Source organism: Dendrobates tinctorius, unplaced genomic scaffold (assembly GCF_039654945.1).
Source record: "Dendrobates tinctorius isolate UK_male_01 unplaced genomic scaffold, ASM3965494v1 ptg000011l, whole genome shotgun sequence".
Classification (NCBI taxonomy): domain Eukaryota; kingdom Metazoa; phylum Chordata; class Amphibia; order Anura; family Dendrobatidae; genus Dendrobates; species Dendrobates tinctorius.
The window spans coordinates 101,911,528-101,925,099 of NW_027361679.1; the positions used below are offsets into that span (position 1 = coordinate 101,911,528).

At 44.7% G+C, this 13,572-nt stretch overlaps 1 protein-coding gene across 3 annotated transcripts in view; it reads left to right on the plus strand.

Annotated features, from left to right (window-relative positions):
* MKNK2 (MAPK interacting serine/threonine kinase 2) overlaps positions 1–13,572 on the plus strand; it is a 91,838-nt gene that overhangs the window by 41,798 nt on the left and 36,468 nt on the right. For all 3 annotated transcript variants that reach the window (XM_073545553.1, XM_073545561.1, XM_073545569.1), the window contains exons 5-7: positions 3,293–3,390; positions 12,202–12,281; positions 13,132–13,205. In XM_073545553.1, the coding sequence (XP_073401654.1) occupies positions 3,293–3,390; positions 12,202–12,281; positions 13,132–13,205 (252 nt within the window). The remainder of the gene's footprint in view (positions 1–3,292; positions 3,391–12,201; positions 12,282–13,131; positions 13,206–13,572) is intronic.

A 13,572-nucleotide genomic window follows, 5' to 3' on the forward strand; every position in this document is an offset into this window, starting at 1 on the left:
TCTGTTGAAGAGGTTTGTTGAGCCAGTGGTTCCTATGGCAGCACCTCCTGACCCTGTGTTGGTTGAAGGCAATATGGAATATGAGGTAGAGAAAATTTTGGATTCTCGTTTGGTTAGACTGAGACTCCAGTATTTGGTCAAATGGAAGGGTTATGGCCAGGAGGATAATTCTTGGGTCTCTGCCTCTGATATTCATGCCAATAGATTGGTTTGTGCTTTTCACCGGGCCCATCCTCGTCGGCCTGGTTGCGTGGATGAGGGTTCGGTGACCCCCCTCCTCAAGGGCAGGTACTGTTGAGTTCATTTTCCGGTCCACCAGTTGAGTTCGCCTTCCAGGCTCCCTCTGGTGGTAACTGGAGGTAGTGAGGCTGATTTAATCAGTAGAAATCTGCCACCTGATAATAAGGATGACGATTGGACCTCAGGAATCTCAGACTGGATTTAAGACAGCCGACGCCCTAGTCTGGTGCTGGTGATTCCTTCTGGCTTGTCAGGTCTTGGTTTTCAGCTCTGTTCCAGCCATCTAAAGCTAAGTTTTTTCTGCTAATGTTCACACTTGATTTTGTTGGTCTATTCTGTTTTTTGTGTGGTCAGCCAGCCCCGGCTGGGGCTGTGCTGAATTTCCACTCTTATTTATCTGTATTTGCCAATTTGCTTTTTGTCCCTTATTAGATTGGCCTCTTTTTGCTCTGTCTCAGAATATTTCAGAGTGCTGATATAGTGGGAGAAGTCTAGGGACTTCAGGGTTAATTTTCCTATCAGAAGTGCTGGACTTTATTTTTGTAGGGTTTTTTGCAGATTGCAGACAGTGTCTTTCCTTTCCTATCCTTTTTATTTAGTTTGGGCCCCATCGTTTGCTCAGCCTATTTTCCCTCCTGTGTTTGTGCTTTCATCTTGTTTCACCGTCAATACATGTGTGGGGGCTGTCTTTCCTTTGGGGTCTGCTCTGGGGCAGTTAGTTTTCCCCTTTTCTTGCTTCAGGCTTTTTTAGTCCTCCGGCTGTGACGAAGCGTCTAGGACCATCGTAGGTACGCTCCACGGCTGCTGCTAGCTGTGTGGTTAGGATCAGGGATCTGCAATCTGCATAGTTACCAACCTCTCTGGTTTTCTGTGATTTAGCTTGTTTTGCTTTTTTCTCCTCGGTGATCCATTCATAACAGGGGGCTCCGGGAAGCTCGGAGGGAGCCCCCTCCCTGCCGAGGCTTCCCTTTAACCCCCGTTACACCGCGATCGTGTTTGATCGCGGAGTGCAAGGGGTTAACGTGTCGAGGTCGGTCCGTGACCGCCCCTGACACATTGTGCCGGGTGTCAGCTGTGATAATCAGCTGACACCTGGCCGCGATTAGCGGCGCTCACCACGTGGGCGCCGCTGATCACTGTGACATACTATCCCGTCCCTGGGAATTAAGTCCCAGGGCACATGGACGGGATAGTATGTCACATGGCAGAAAGGGGTTAAAGAGCCCCAAAAGCACTGTTCCTGTAGCATGAAATCCCATTTAAATCTGTATCTGAAAATACATTGGGATGTGATGATGCACTTGTAGCTTCTCATCCTCACGCTGGATTTCCTACCTTGCAGCACCTTACCTAGGCCGGTGACGGATCAGTTAAGGCCCCGTTACACAACGATGTCCCAGCGATCGCACCAACGATCCGACATGGATGGGATCGCTGGGACATAGTTAGGCTGATCGCTGGTGCGCTGTCACATAGACAGCCCCTCCAGCTATCAGGACCAGCGAGCAAGCTGGTTTCCCATGTAAACAGCGGGTATCTAAGCCGCGCGGCTCTTGAATACCCGCTGTTTACCCTAGAAACCAGCGTGCGCACTGGTTTCCAATGTAAACATCGGGTAACTAAGAGCCGTGCGGCTCTTGGATACCCGCTGTTTACATTGGAAACCAGCGTGCACTGGTATCTAGGGTAAACAGCAGGTATCCAAGAGCCACGCGGCTTAGTTACCCGATGTTTACGTTGGAAACCAGCGTCGCTGATCGCTGGTCTCTCGCTGCCAAACGCAGCGATGTGCGCTGGTCAGCGGGAGACCAGCGATCAAAAAATGGCCCAGGACGATCGAGCACGATCAGCGATACCAGGCAGGGGGGCTGGTTGCTGATCCCCGCCACACAGTGATCTCGCTGGCGAGATCGCTGTGGCGTCTCAAAATCCGCAATCTCGCTTGCTAGATCGCTGTGTGTGACGGGGCCTTTAGGGAAGGGTGCTGCTAGATGGGGAATACAGCCTGATAAGAAGATAGAAGTTCATTATCATGATCAAGGTCATTTCCCAGACCCTTCAAAATGCAATTTCTCCCTGTTGAAGCAATACTTTTGGATCATAACTGGATTGACTGGCTTAATTATATAATTCTTTTCAGTGGGGGGGGAGTGGAGGAGGGTGTTAATGTTTTTACAGATTCACTTTTGAATTTTTAATGGACGAAAAGTTCATAGAATCTTATGAGCCTGGATGTAAGCCTTGTGCTATTCATATGTGTGTTTTTACTTTTAAAAAAAGTTACTGTTTTTTTGTTTGGACTGACACCCTTTTTTCCCCCAAATTTGAGGGGGAAATGGGGATGCATCTTATTGTCCAAATGTAACTTACAGTGAGGATGCTGCTGGCAGGAGTCAGGTGATTTTGAGGGCCCCTAGTGGTGGTCGGAGGTGCAATGCTGCAGGGCGATGGTGTGAGTCCCAGGCTAGAAAGAGAAGGTGTTCGGCGGTGCGGGGGCTCCTCCGACATTTTCTGAAAGCCCTGACCTGAGACACACACACACACACACACACACACACACACACACACACACACACACACACACACACACACACACACACACACACACACACACACTTTCAATGCGGTGGACTTTGGGGAAAATGGCTGCCGGAGGCAGTGCATGCGCTGATTGAGATCTTGTCTCCCGAGATCAAAATCTGCACATGTGCATCCTCCAGTGACCATTTTCCCGGAATCCACCACATTGAACCCATGGAAGAAGTGCAGGGTGCTTTGGGCTTTCACAAAATGTCTCCTACCAGCCTGGGATGGGACTCGCAGCTTCGCCCCTCCGAACACCACCTGTGGCCCAGCTCCACCACCGCTGTTTCGGCAAACCCCTCCCCCACACTTCCAGTAAGTTGAGTTCACACTGTAAGGCAATCCCCCCCCCCATTTGATGCATTAAATTTTTGTTCCTATTTTCCCCCTGAAAATTTGGGGTGCGTCTTATGGTCCAAAAAATGTTAATTGTCTACAGGTATTGATTCCTTTGAATTTATCTTTATAGACATGTATCAGCTTCAGGATGAGGTGCTTGGTGAAGGATCACATGCCAAGGTCCAAAGCTGCATTAATGTAGTCACTAATAGGGAGTATGCTGTGAAAGTAAGTTCTTCTATCTTTTATTTTTTTTTCTTAATGGTATGCGTTCCTGGCAGAACTTTGTTAATTGTATTATGAGCCTGGTTTCCCTGTGACAGAATCTAACTTTTTTTTTTTTTTTTGTTTTAAATTTTAAATGGTTATTTTCATGTTTTTAAGTTAAAACACACATGGACAAAATTGTTAGTACCGTCTGTTAAAATAATAAAAACCTAAAATGGTCACTGAAATAAATCGAAGCTGACAAAAGTAATTTTAAATTTACTGAATATCAGCTAATGAAATTGACATTGTTTGATTATGGTTCAGCAAAAAAAGAAACTAATGTAATGAAAATTGCATGGACAAAAATGATGGTACCCCTAAAAAGATTGAAAATAATTTGACTTTAGAGACATGTTAAACGAAGGTGTGTCCTGCAATTGGCATCACAGGTGTCTACAAACTTGTACTAAGTTAGTCTACCTATTTACAAAGTAGTCACTGTGCTGTTCATTATCCTGGTGTATACCACATTGAACATGGATGAAAGAAAGCCAAGGAAAGGGTTGTCGCAAGAGGTTAGAAAGGTAAAGGCTAAAAGACCATCTTTAAACAGCTTAATGTTTTTGTTAAATACAATTGCAAATATTCAGAAAACCTCCCTGGATGTGGCCACAAAGAAAAATTGATGGCAAATTGTAGACTGTTGATAACAAACAGTAGCCAACGAGTCCAAAGCAACTTCCAAAGAGATTAGAGGTGAACTCCCAAGTAAGATGACTGAGGAGGAAACCACTGCTGAAAGCAAATCACATAAAAGCGAGACTGGAATTTGATCAAATGAATATTGGCAAGCCACAAAGATTGAGAGAATGTCCTTTGGACAAATGAAACCAAATTGGAGCTTCTGGGCAAGTTACACTATCGATTCTATGGTCAAAAATGAAGCATACAAAGAAAAGAACGTGGTTACCTATTGTGACACATGGAGGAGGCTCGGTTCTGTTTTGGGGATGCGTTGCTGCATTTTGTGCAGAGTGTCTTGAATCTGTGCGGGTTTACAATGAAATCTCAAGACTATTAAGGTATTCTTGTTCAAATCTTGTTCAAATTTTGCTGCCAATGTCAGAAAACTTGTTCTGAGTTCCAGGTCATGGGTCCTCCAAAAGGATACTGACTAAGTGATGAGCGAGTATACTCGTTGCTCGGGTTTTCCCGAGCATGCTCGGGTGTCCCCGAGCATGCTCGGGTGTCCTCCGAATATTTTGGCATGCTCGGAGCTTTAGTTTTCGTCGCTTCAGCTGCTTGATTTGCAGCTGCTAGACAGACTGAATACATGTGGGAACTCCCTAACAAACAGGCATTCTGCACATGTATTCAGCTTGTCCAGCAGCCACAAATCATGCGGCTGCGTCGACAAACTAAATCTCCTAGCACGCCAAAGTACTCGGAGGACCCCAACGAGTATACTCGTTCATCACTAGTACTGACCCAAAACAGAGATAAAAACCTTCTAAGAATGGCTTAGAGCAAAGCACTGGAGTATTCTAAAGTGTCCTTCTGTAAGCTTTGATCTAAATGCTATTGAACATCTGTGGGAGGAGATGAAACGTAGTCTGGAGAAAGCAACTTTGACACCGGAGACACCTGGATAAGTTTGCTCATGAGGAGTAGTGGGCCAGGATACCTGTGGACAGGTGCAGAAGTCTCATTTAGGCCATGTGCCCACGTTGGCGTTTTTAAACGCTTAGAAAACCGGACTCCTTCCCAGAAACTGCGCGTTTTATTTTATTTTTTGATGCGTTTTTTTTCCGCACGGTTTCTGGGAACATTGGAAATGGCTAAAAAAGCGTAGCTATGCGGAAAATGAGCATGCTGCGTTTTTAGCCACTATGCGTTTTCTAAGCGTTTAAAAACGCATGCATTGGCACCAAGAGCCAAAAATGCATGCAAGTTAATGGGAAGCTTCTTTTAAGCGCTTCTGCAGCGTCTGATCCGGCGGAAACGCTTTAAAAAAAAAAAAAAAAAAAAAAAAAAAAATGCAACGTGGGCACAGCCTGATAGTTGGAGAAATCTTTGTTTGCAGTGTTTGCCTCAAACGGTTGTGCAACAAAATAGAGTTGAGGGTACCATCATTTCTGTCCAGGCCATTTTCATCAGTTGTGGGTTTTTTGTTTTTTTTTTTTTGTTTTTTTTTTCCTCTTCGCCACGACAGCACCCACTGAGAGAGGGGATCCGCCCCTAGGAACAGGAAACCTACATGGCCTCACTGGCGTCTGGATCGCCGTCAGAGACTGGGGAGCTAGACTCTGATAGATCCCAGGAATATTTGTCCTCAGAGGAGGAGGAACAAGCATGTTTCCCAACGGACAGTATTAATAACTTGGTGAAGTCCGTCCGAAATACCATGGGGCTTCCTGAAACTAAGGACCCCAAAACTCCCCAAGAGATGATATTCGCGGGCATTTCCCGGAAAAAGATCCGGGCCTTCCCAGTTTCCAGCTATAAAGGAGCTGGTGAGGAGGGAGTGGGAGAAGCGGGGTCAGAGAACCTTCCTCCCCTTAACGTCGAAACGTAAATATCCATTTGATGACTAGGAGTTGATGTCTTGGTCGAGAGCCCCCAAAGTAGACGCGGCAGTGGCCTCCACTTCTCGCAGATCTTTCCTGCCGGTGGAAGATTCAGGGACGCTAGCTGATTCTTTGGATCGTAAGACAGATACCTTCCTTAAACGGTCTTGGGAGGCGTGCATGGCAGCTTTTAAGCCAGCAATAGCAGCCACATGCACAGCAAGGTCGATGTTGATATGGTTGGATGACCTAGAAGGAAAGATTAAAAGCGGAGCATCTAGAGATAAGTTCCTTTCCTCTATTCCCCTGATTAAAGGGGCAGCGGCCTTCCTGTCCGACTCCTCAGCTGACTCTCTCCGATTATCTGCTAGAGCAGCAGGGCTAACCAATTCAGGCCTGCGGGCCTTATGGTTAAAAGGATGGAGAGGAGATACACCAACAAAGACTAAACTTTGCGCTATACCCTGCCAGGGTAAGTACCTATTTGGCACAGAGCTGGACGAGATCCTAACCAAGGTGGGTGAGAGGAAGAAAGGTTTCCCTAACCCATATATTCCCTTCAACAGGAGAGCCTTCAGGAAACCTCCGTTTGGGGAAAAAGAAGGATTTCAAACCTCAGGACCGCTGGGGCAGTAAGGAACCCAAACAGAGGTGCAACCTATTTGGGAAACGTCCCTTCAGACCAGGGGACAGATTTCAATAGCACCGGCTCACCGGTAGGTGGCAGGCTGCTGAAATTCAGCTGCCAATGGAAAAAAATTACATCCAACCCCTGGGCCATTAAGATAGTTTCATCAGGCCTAGAACTAGAATTTGTTCGGCACCCACCGAACTCCTTCCTATTGACTTCCATGAAGTCCCAAACACAGCAGGAAGCATTGGAGATGGAGATTACAGTGCTGTTAACCAAGCGTGTTCTGATAGACGTCCCAGAGGACGAAAGAGGAATGGGCTTCTGTTCTCCCCTGTTTTTAATCCCTAAGCCAGATGGTTCCGTTAGGACAATAATTAATTTGAAAAAGCTTAATACATTCTTGAGGCTGAGGCCGTTTAAAATGGAGTCAATACGTTCAGCAATAAAACTTTGTTTCCCAGGTGCTATATGGCAGTCTTGGACCTAAAAGATGCCTATTGCCATCTCCCCATACACCAAGGGCACCAGAAGTTCCTGCGAGTAGCAGTCGTGTTCAGAGGTCGAATTCAACATTTCCAGTTTACGGCGATGCCGTTCGGACTATCTATGGCTCCTCGAGTGTTTACCAAATTGATGTTGGAGGTGATGTCATATGAGGCTGAATGACACCCTAGTGTTTCCTTACTTGGACGACCTGCTCATAGTAGGAAACTGTCTCCCAATGTGAAAAAGAATAGTTGATATTGTCTCATCCCTACAGACACTAGGCTGGCTGATCATCTGGGAAAAGTTCAGGCTGCAACCGGTAACCTCTCAGACGTTCCTGGGCCTCCACAAGTAGCCTCCGTAAGTTAGAAATGCTTTTTACCAGACACTAAGGCGCAGGCCATAGTTAGTAAGATACGGAGAATTACTGAGAAACCCACAATATCATTAAGACAGGGTATGTCGTTGTTAGGGTCCCTAATATCATGCATTCCGGCAGTGCAATGGGCCCAATTCCACTCCAGAAAATTGCAGTGGGCTATTTTGCAGGAGATACTGGGAGGACGGTTGGAAGGGAGAATGTCCCTATCGCCCGAAGTAATTAACTCCCTAGTTTGGTGGTTAGACCTTTAGCAATTTATCAAAGGGAGTTCAGTGGTGGGTTACTCCCTCTAGGATAGTTACCACGGACGCTAGCCCCTCAGGGTGGGGGGCCCATCTAGAGGAGGAGAAGGTGCAGGGCCAGTGGTTGGAGCATGAAGCACAAAGCTCCTCCAATATAAAGGAACAGCAATTTATTACGCCATCTGAATTTCTCCCGCAGCTAAGAGGAACCCATGTGAGGATCCAATCAGACAATACCACCGCAGTGGCATATATAAACCAGCAAGCAGGCACGCGATCAGGACCATTGTCTATCGCGGAAAAAATCTTAGAGATGGCCGAAGTGCATCTTCATACCTTATCTGCATTCCACATAAGAGGAGTGGACAATTCTCGAGCAGACTACCTCAGCCGCCAAACTTTATCAGGGCGAGTGGGTCCTCAGCCGGCACATCTTTGAGATGATAGCGGCGAAATGGGGCAGACCAGAAATAGACCTCTTCGCGACCAGAGCCAACAGACGTGTAAATAAGTTTACTTCTCTCTACAGAGCAGACAACCCAGACATACTAGATGCCCTCCAAGCATCCTGGACATTCCGGCAAGCCTGTGCCTTCCCGCCAATGGTTCTGTTACCAACAGTGGTCAGGAAAATAAGACCGGAGAAGGCGAGGGTCATCTTGATAGCCTTGTTTTGGCCCAAGAGGCCGTGGTTCTCATGGCTGAGAGCCATGTCAATAACCGACCCATGGATTCTGCCGCTACACCAGGACCTTCTCTTGCAGGGACCCGGTTACCTTCCACAGGTCAAAACCCTGCGCCTAGCGGCTTAGAATTTGAAAGGGAGCTATTGAAGCGGAGAGGCGTCTCAAATAACCTGATTAATACCCTTCTACAAAGTAGGAAGGAATCCACAACAAGGATCTACGCTAAGGTGTGGAGGAAATTCCTGGCCTTTCACCCAGCAAGATTGTTTGGTGAAGTACCCATTACGGCCATTCTAGAATTCCTTCAGAAGGGCCGAGAATTGAGGCTCTCAGTAAATACTCTGAAGGTCCATGTGTCGGCCCTAGGAGCCTTGTTTAACCACAATGTGGCAAGTAATAAGTGGGTGACCCGGATCATTTCAGCTTGTCAGCGGTCAAATCCAGTTCACATTCCTCAGTTACCAACATGGGACCTTAGCCTTTTCTTGGATGCCTTCACTCAGGCCCCGTTCGAGCCCATGAATTCAGCATCAATGAAATGCTTTTCATTAAAAACTGCTCTGCTAGTAGCCTTAGTATCGGCAAGAGTAAGCGATCTCCACGCCCTATCTGTAGATCCCCCGTTCCTGTCAGTAACCAAGGACAGACTAGTATTGAGAACGGACCCGTCTTATCTTCACATACGGGCTACTAAGTTTCATGGGTCTCAAGAGATCTGCCTACCCTCCTTCTACGAGAACCCAACAACACAAGAGGAGGTTAAATATCACACCTTGGACGTAAGGAGAGCTGTGCTAGCCTACCTAGATAGGACTGGTCCCTGGAGGCAGAGTAGGTCTCTTTTTGTCTCCTTCCAGAGTAACAAGAAGGGGGCTAGAGTTACGAGAGGCACGCTGTCCAGGTGGATCAGAGATGCGATTACGATGGCATATTCGGCAAAAGGAGAAGACCTTCCACATGGTATTAAGGCGCACTCTACCAGAGCCATATCATCCTCCTGGGCCGAGAGGGCGAACGTCCCAGTTGAACAAATATGTAAAGCTGCAACCTGGTCTTCATCTACCTTCTATAGTCACTATAGACTGATCTGTTCTCTACAGAGGATTTAACCTTTGGTAGATCTGTCCTTAACACGGTGTGCCCTCCCAGAGGTGATTATCTCTGAAAATCTCTCAGTGGGTTCTGTCGTGGCGAAGAGAAAAAACTGGATTACTTACTGGTAATACTCTTTTGTAGAGTCCACGACCGCACCCGCTCACTTCCCGCCCGTAAGATTTCACAAGTGGTTCTCCTTGGTGGTGGAAGTTAGAATTCGGAATATGTAGATAACTATAGCAAGCATAGAAGTGTGTGTGTGTGTGTGTGTGTGTGTGTGTATGTATATATGTGTGTATATATATATATATATATATATATATATATATATATATATATATATATATATATATAATATATAATATATATATATATATATACACACATAAGGATCGATAAATTGTCTAAACAAGTAGACTAAAACATGTATGGTGGTTCCTCCGTTGTTCTCTGTAATCCAAACTGAGGGAGCGAGGGGGACTGCCCTATTTACCTCTGTAGGTTTCCTGTTCCTAGGGGCGGATCCCCTCTCAGTGGGTGCTGTCGTGGACTCTACATACAAGAGTATTACCGGTAAGTAATTTATTTTTTTAAATCAAAAGCAATATCTGGTTTTCATTAGTTTATATTCAGTAAATATACATTGAAAATTACATTTATTAGTTTCAAGTCATTTCATTGTGACCATTGTGGGTTTTTCTTTAACAGATGGGTACCAACAATTTTGTCCTTTCTCAGGTAGACATACTAAGTTAGCTGTATACTTGCTTTATTTTACTATGTTGCACTGTTGTCTTGCCATTTGCCTTGTTCACTTTTGTGGTTTACTACTTGTCGGCTTGGAGACCAACCACTGCTGCAGCCTTTGAGCAAACATGCTCTATAACAACACTTCCTGTAAACATTGAGACCACCAGGGATCTTGGAAGCTGACATTTTGCACTGTAGCTCCTGATCCCTTGCTAGCTCTCAAGCTCTATTAATCACTAAAGAACTGTTCCAGGTCCAGGCTCTGCTTCCAATTCTTCTCTGCAAAGAGGATTTTTCTTTAAAAAAAAAAAAAAGTTTAAAAGGTTACATTTTTTTTAATTGATAAAAATAAATTAAATGAGCGAACAAGAGATCAAAATCAAATTAATATTTGCTGTGTCCAATCTTTACCTTCAAAACAGCATGAATTCTTCTAGGGACTCTTGCACGTAATTTTTGTAAGAACTCAGGAGGGAGGTTGTTCCAAACATCTTGAACTAACCACAGATCTTCTGTGGATATAGGCTTGTGAAAATGCGTGTTTTGTTTTTTTTTTTTGTTTTTTTTTCACTTAATCAAAGACCAACTCAGTCAGAGCCATATCATTTACTAGGTTCCTTGTTCTTTATACTGAATATGGGTCTTGATTGCATTGGCTGTATGTTAGATGGTTATTGTTATGCTGCAGAATAAATTTGGAGCCGAACTCATCCCTGATGATATTGAATGACAGTTAATTATCTGCCTTTATTTCTCAGTATAGAGGACACCATTGATCTTGACTACATCCCCAACTCCATTTGCTGAAATATAGCCCCAAACTTGTAGGAAGCCTCCACCATGCTAAATTGTTGACGGCAGACACTCATCACACCACTCTGCAGCACTTCTGCCAACAAACCACCTTCTGTTACAGCTAAATATTTCAGATTTTGACGCCTCAATCCAGAGCACCTGCTGACTTTTTTTCTGCACACCAGTTGTTTTCATGCATACTTGAATTACTTGAAGAGGCGGACTTATTTGTACAAGCCTACATCCACAGAAGATCTGTGGTTAGTTCTCAAAGATGCTTGGAACAATCTCCATGCAAAGTTCCTTCCAAAAATGGGTACGTGTTTCTAGAAGTCGTCATGCTGTTTTGAAGACAAAGGTCACCCCAAATATTATTTTGATTTAGATCCTCTTGCTCATTCCCTTTGCATTTTGTAAATTGTTTTAAATAACCCACCTACCCTCACCTACCCTCTCCATCCCCCACTTCAGTATCTTTGCCCCAAAAATCGTAAATGTGCTTAGAAAATGTACACATTCAGTAGCCCTGGGTGAACAACTATTCTCCTACCCTTACTCGAATACATATATACACGGTTCAGACAACAGGGCCTGTGTTTTTAGAGATTGATTTTATCATTCCTGAGAACAAAAGTCTCAGGCTTTGGCTCCTCAATCCAAAATCAACAGATTTTTGTGTACGAGTACCTAAGGCCTCTTTCACACATCAGTTTGTCTCCATCAGTCAAAATCCGCCGTTTTGCAAAAAAACCCATTTTTCTTGGCTGATCCGTTTTTTTTCCCATTGACTTGCATTATCGGCGGATCTTGACGGATGGTCGTCTGTTGGATCCGGTTTTTTACGGATCAGCCAAAATTTCGGCGTCCACTGACAGGACGGACAATGAAATGTGTTTTTTTGGTGGCCGGATCTGCATTTGTATACTGCGCATGCCCAGAAGAATTGCCTTTGTCGGAAGCTTAACCCTAAATCATTACAATACATGTTGATCTCTCTCTCTCTCTCTCTCTCGTGTGCCACACGTTCCGGTCAGTCTGCCAACGGATCCGTTTTCCGCCATTTTGGCGGTTAACAACTGATCTGAAAGACGGAACTGTGAAACAGGCCTAAATAGTCTGTGTTAATTACAATACATGTTGATCAACGCATATCTGCTAGAGAAAATTTATACAACTTCTGTTTTCCTATCAGATTATAGAGAAACGACCTGGTCACTGCCGAAGTAGAGTGTTCAGAGAAGTGGAAATGTTATATCAATGTCAGGGCCACAGGTGAGTGCATCTTACAATTTTGCATTGCTGATTAGAATGGGTTATTAAAAAGAATGTCACCTAATGTTGAGAGCAGCATGGTGTAGGGGCAGAGTCACTGATTCCAGCAATGTCTCCCTTTCTGGGCTGCATGCTGAAATTTCTAATAAAGCTGCTGATTAAAATGAGCTCTGTATAAGACAGTCTTACCATAAATTGACAGCTATGTGTACACTGTGCAAAGGCAGAAAGCTGCCAGTCGGTGTTGGAGTCGGGTTTATACAGAGCTCAGCTTTCATAGAACTGGTAGATCTGCAGGAGTTGAGTGATTTGCTCAAAAATGCAACAAGCAAAGCAGCCCAGTAAGTAATCCATCTCTAGAATTGGATCATGCTGCTCTCAAATTGGGGTATTAAAAACCTGGTGACCGATAACTAGTGATGAGCGAATGTGCTCACATAACGTGTTAATCGAGCGCGCTTGGGTGTTATCTGAGTATCTTGGGCGTGCTCCAATGATATGTTCGAGTCCCTGCAGCTGTACGTCTGGACACATTGCCTAACAGCAGCAAAACATTTAGCTGCAGGGACTCTAACATCTCATTCAAGCACGCCCAAGATACTCGGATAACACCCGAGCGTGCTCGATTAACGTGTTATGCGAGCACATTCACTCATCACAACAGATAACCTATAAAGGGAGAGTCCATGCATCAATGAAATTCAAGTTTTTGCTGCAATTGCCACAAAATCGCAGCAAAAATTTGCCATGTCATGCAAATTGCAGCAAAAACCTGTGACTGAAACGCGTGGGCTCACCTGAAATGTTGACTACTTACCGGTTATTAAAACTTGTTGCTTCTCTGTCCCAGCAATGTCCTTGAATTAATAGAATTTTTTGAAGAGGAGGAGAAATTTTACCTCGTATTTGAGAAGATGTCTGGTGGTAAGTAATGTGCTAACGAAAATATGGGGTTCAAAGACCTTGCTGTTATGCCAAAACACTCCTATTAATATTAATTCACGCAATGTGACGGTGCTTTGCAATTATGGGAAAACCTCACGAGTGCCAAACGTTTTTATTCTTTTCCTTTATTTGAATTTTCATGTTTTTTATTTGTAAACTTTTTTTTTTTTTTTTTAACAAAAAACCTCCATCCCGTCATACCTTTTTTTTTTTGTCAATCACTTAGGCTGGGTTCACATTTGCGGTTGTGTCCGCAGCATTTCAGACGCATACATCCGCATGCGTCATGTTTTCCTATCTTTAACGTTGTGGAGGCAGGTACATGCGATGTATGCGTTCGACAGCG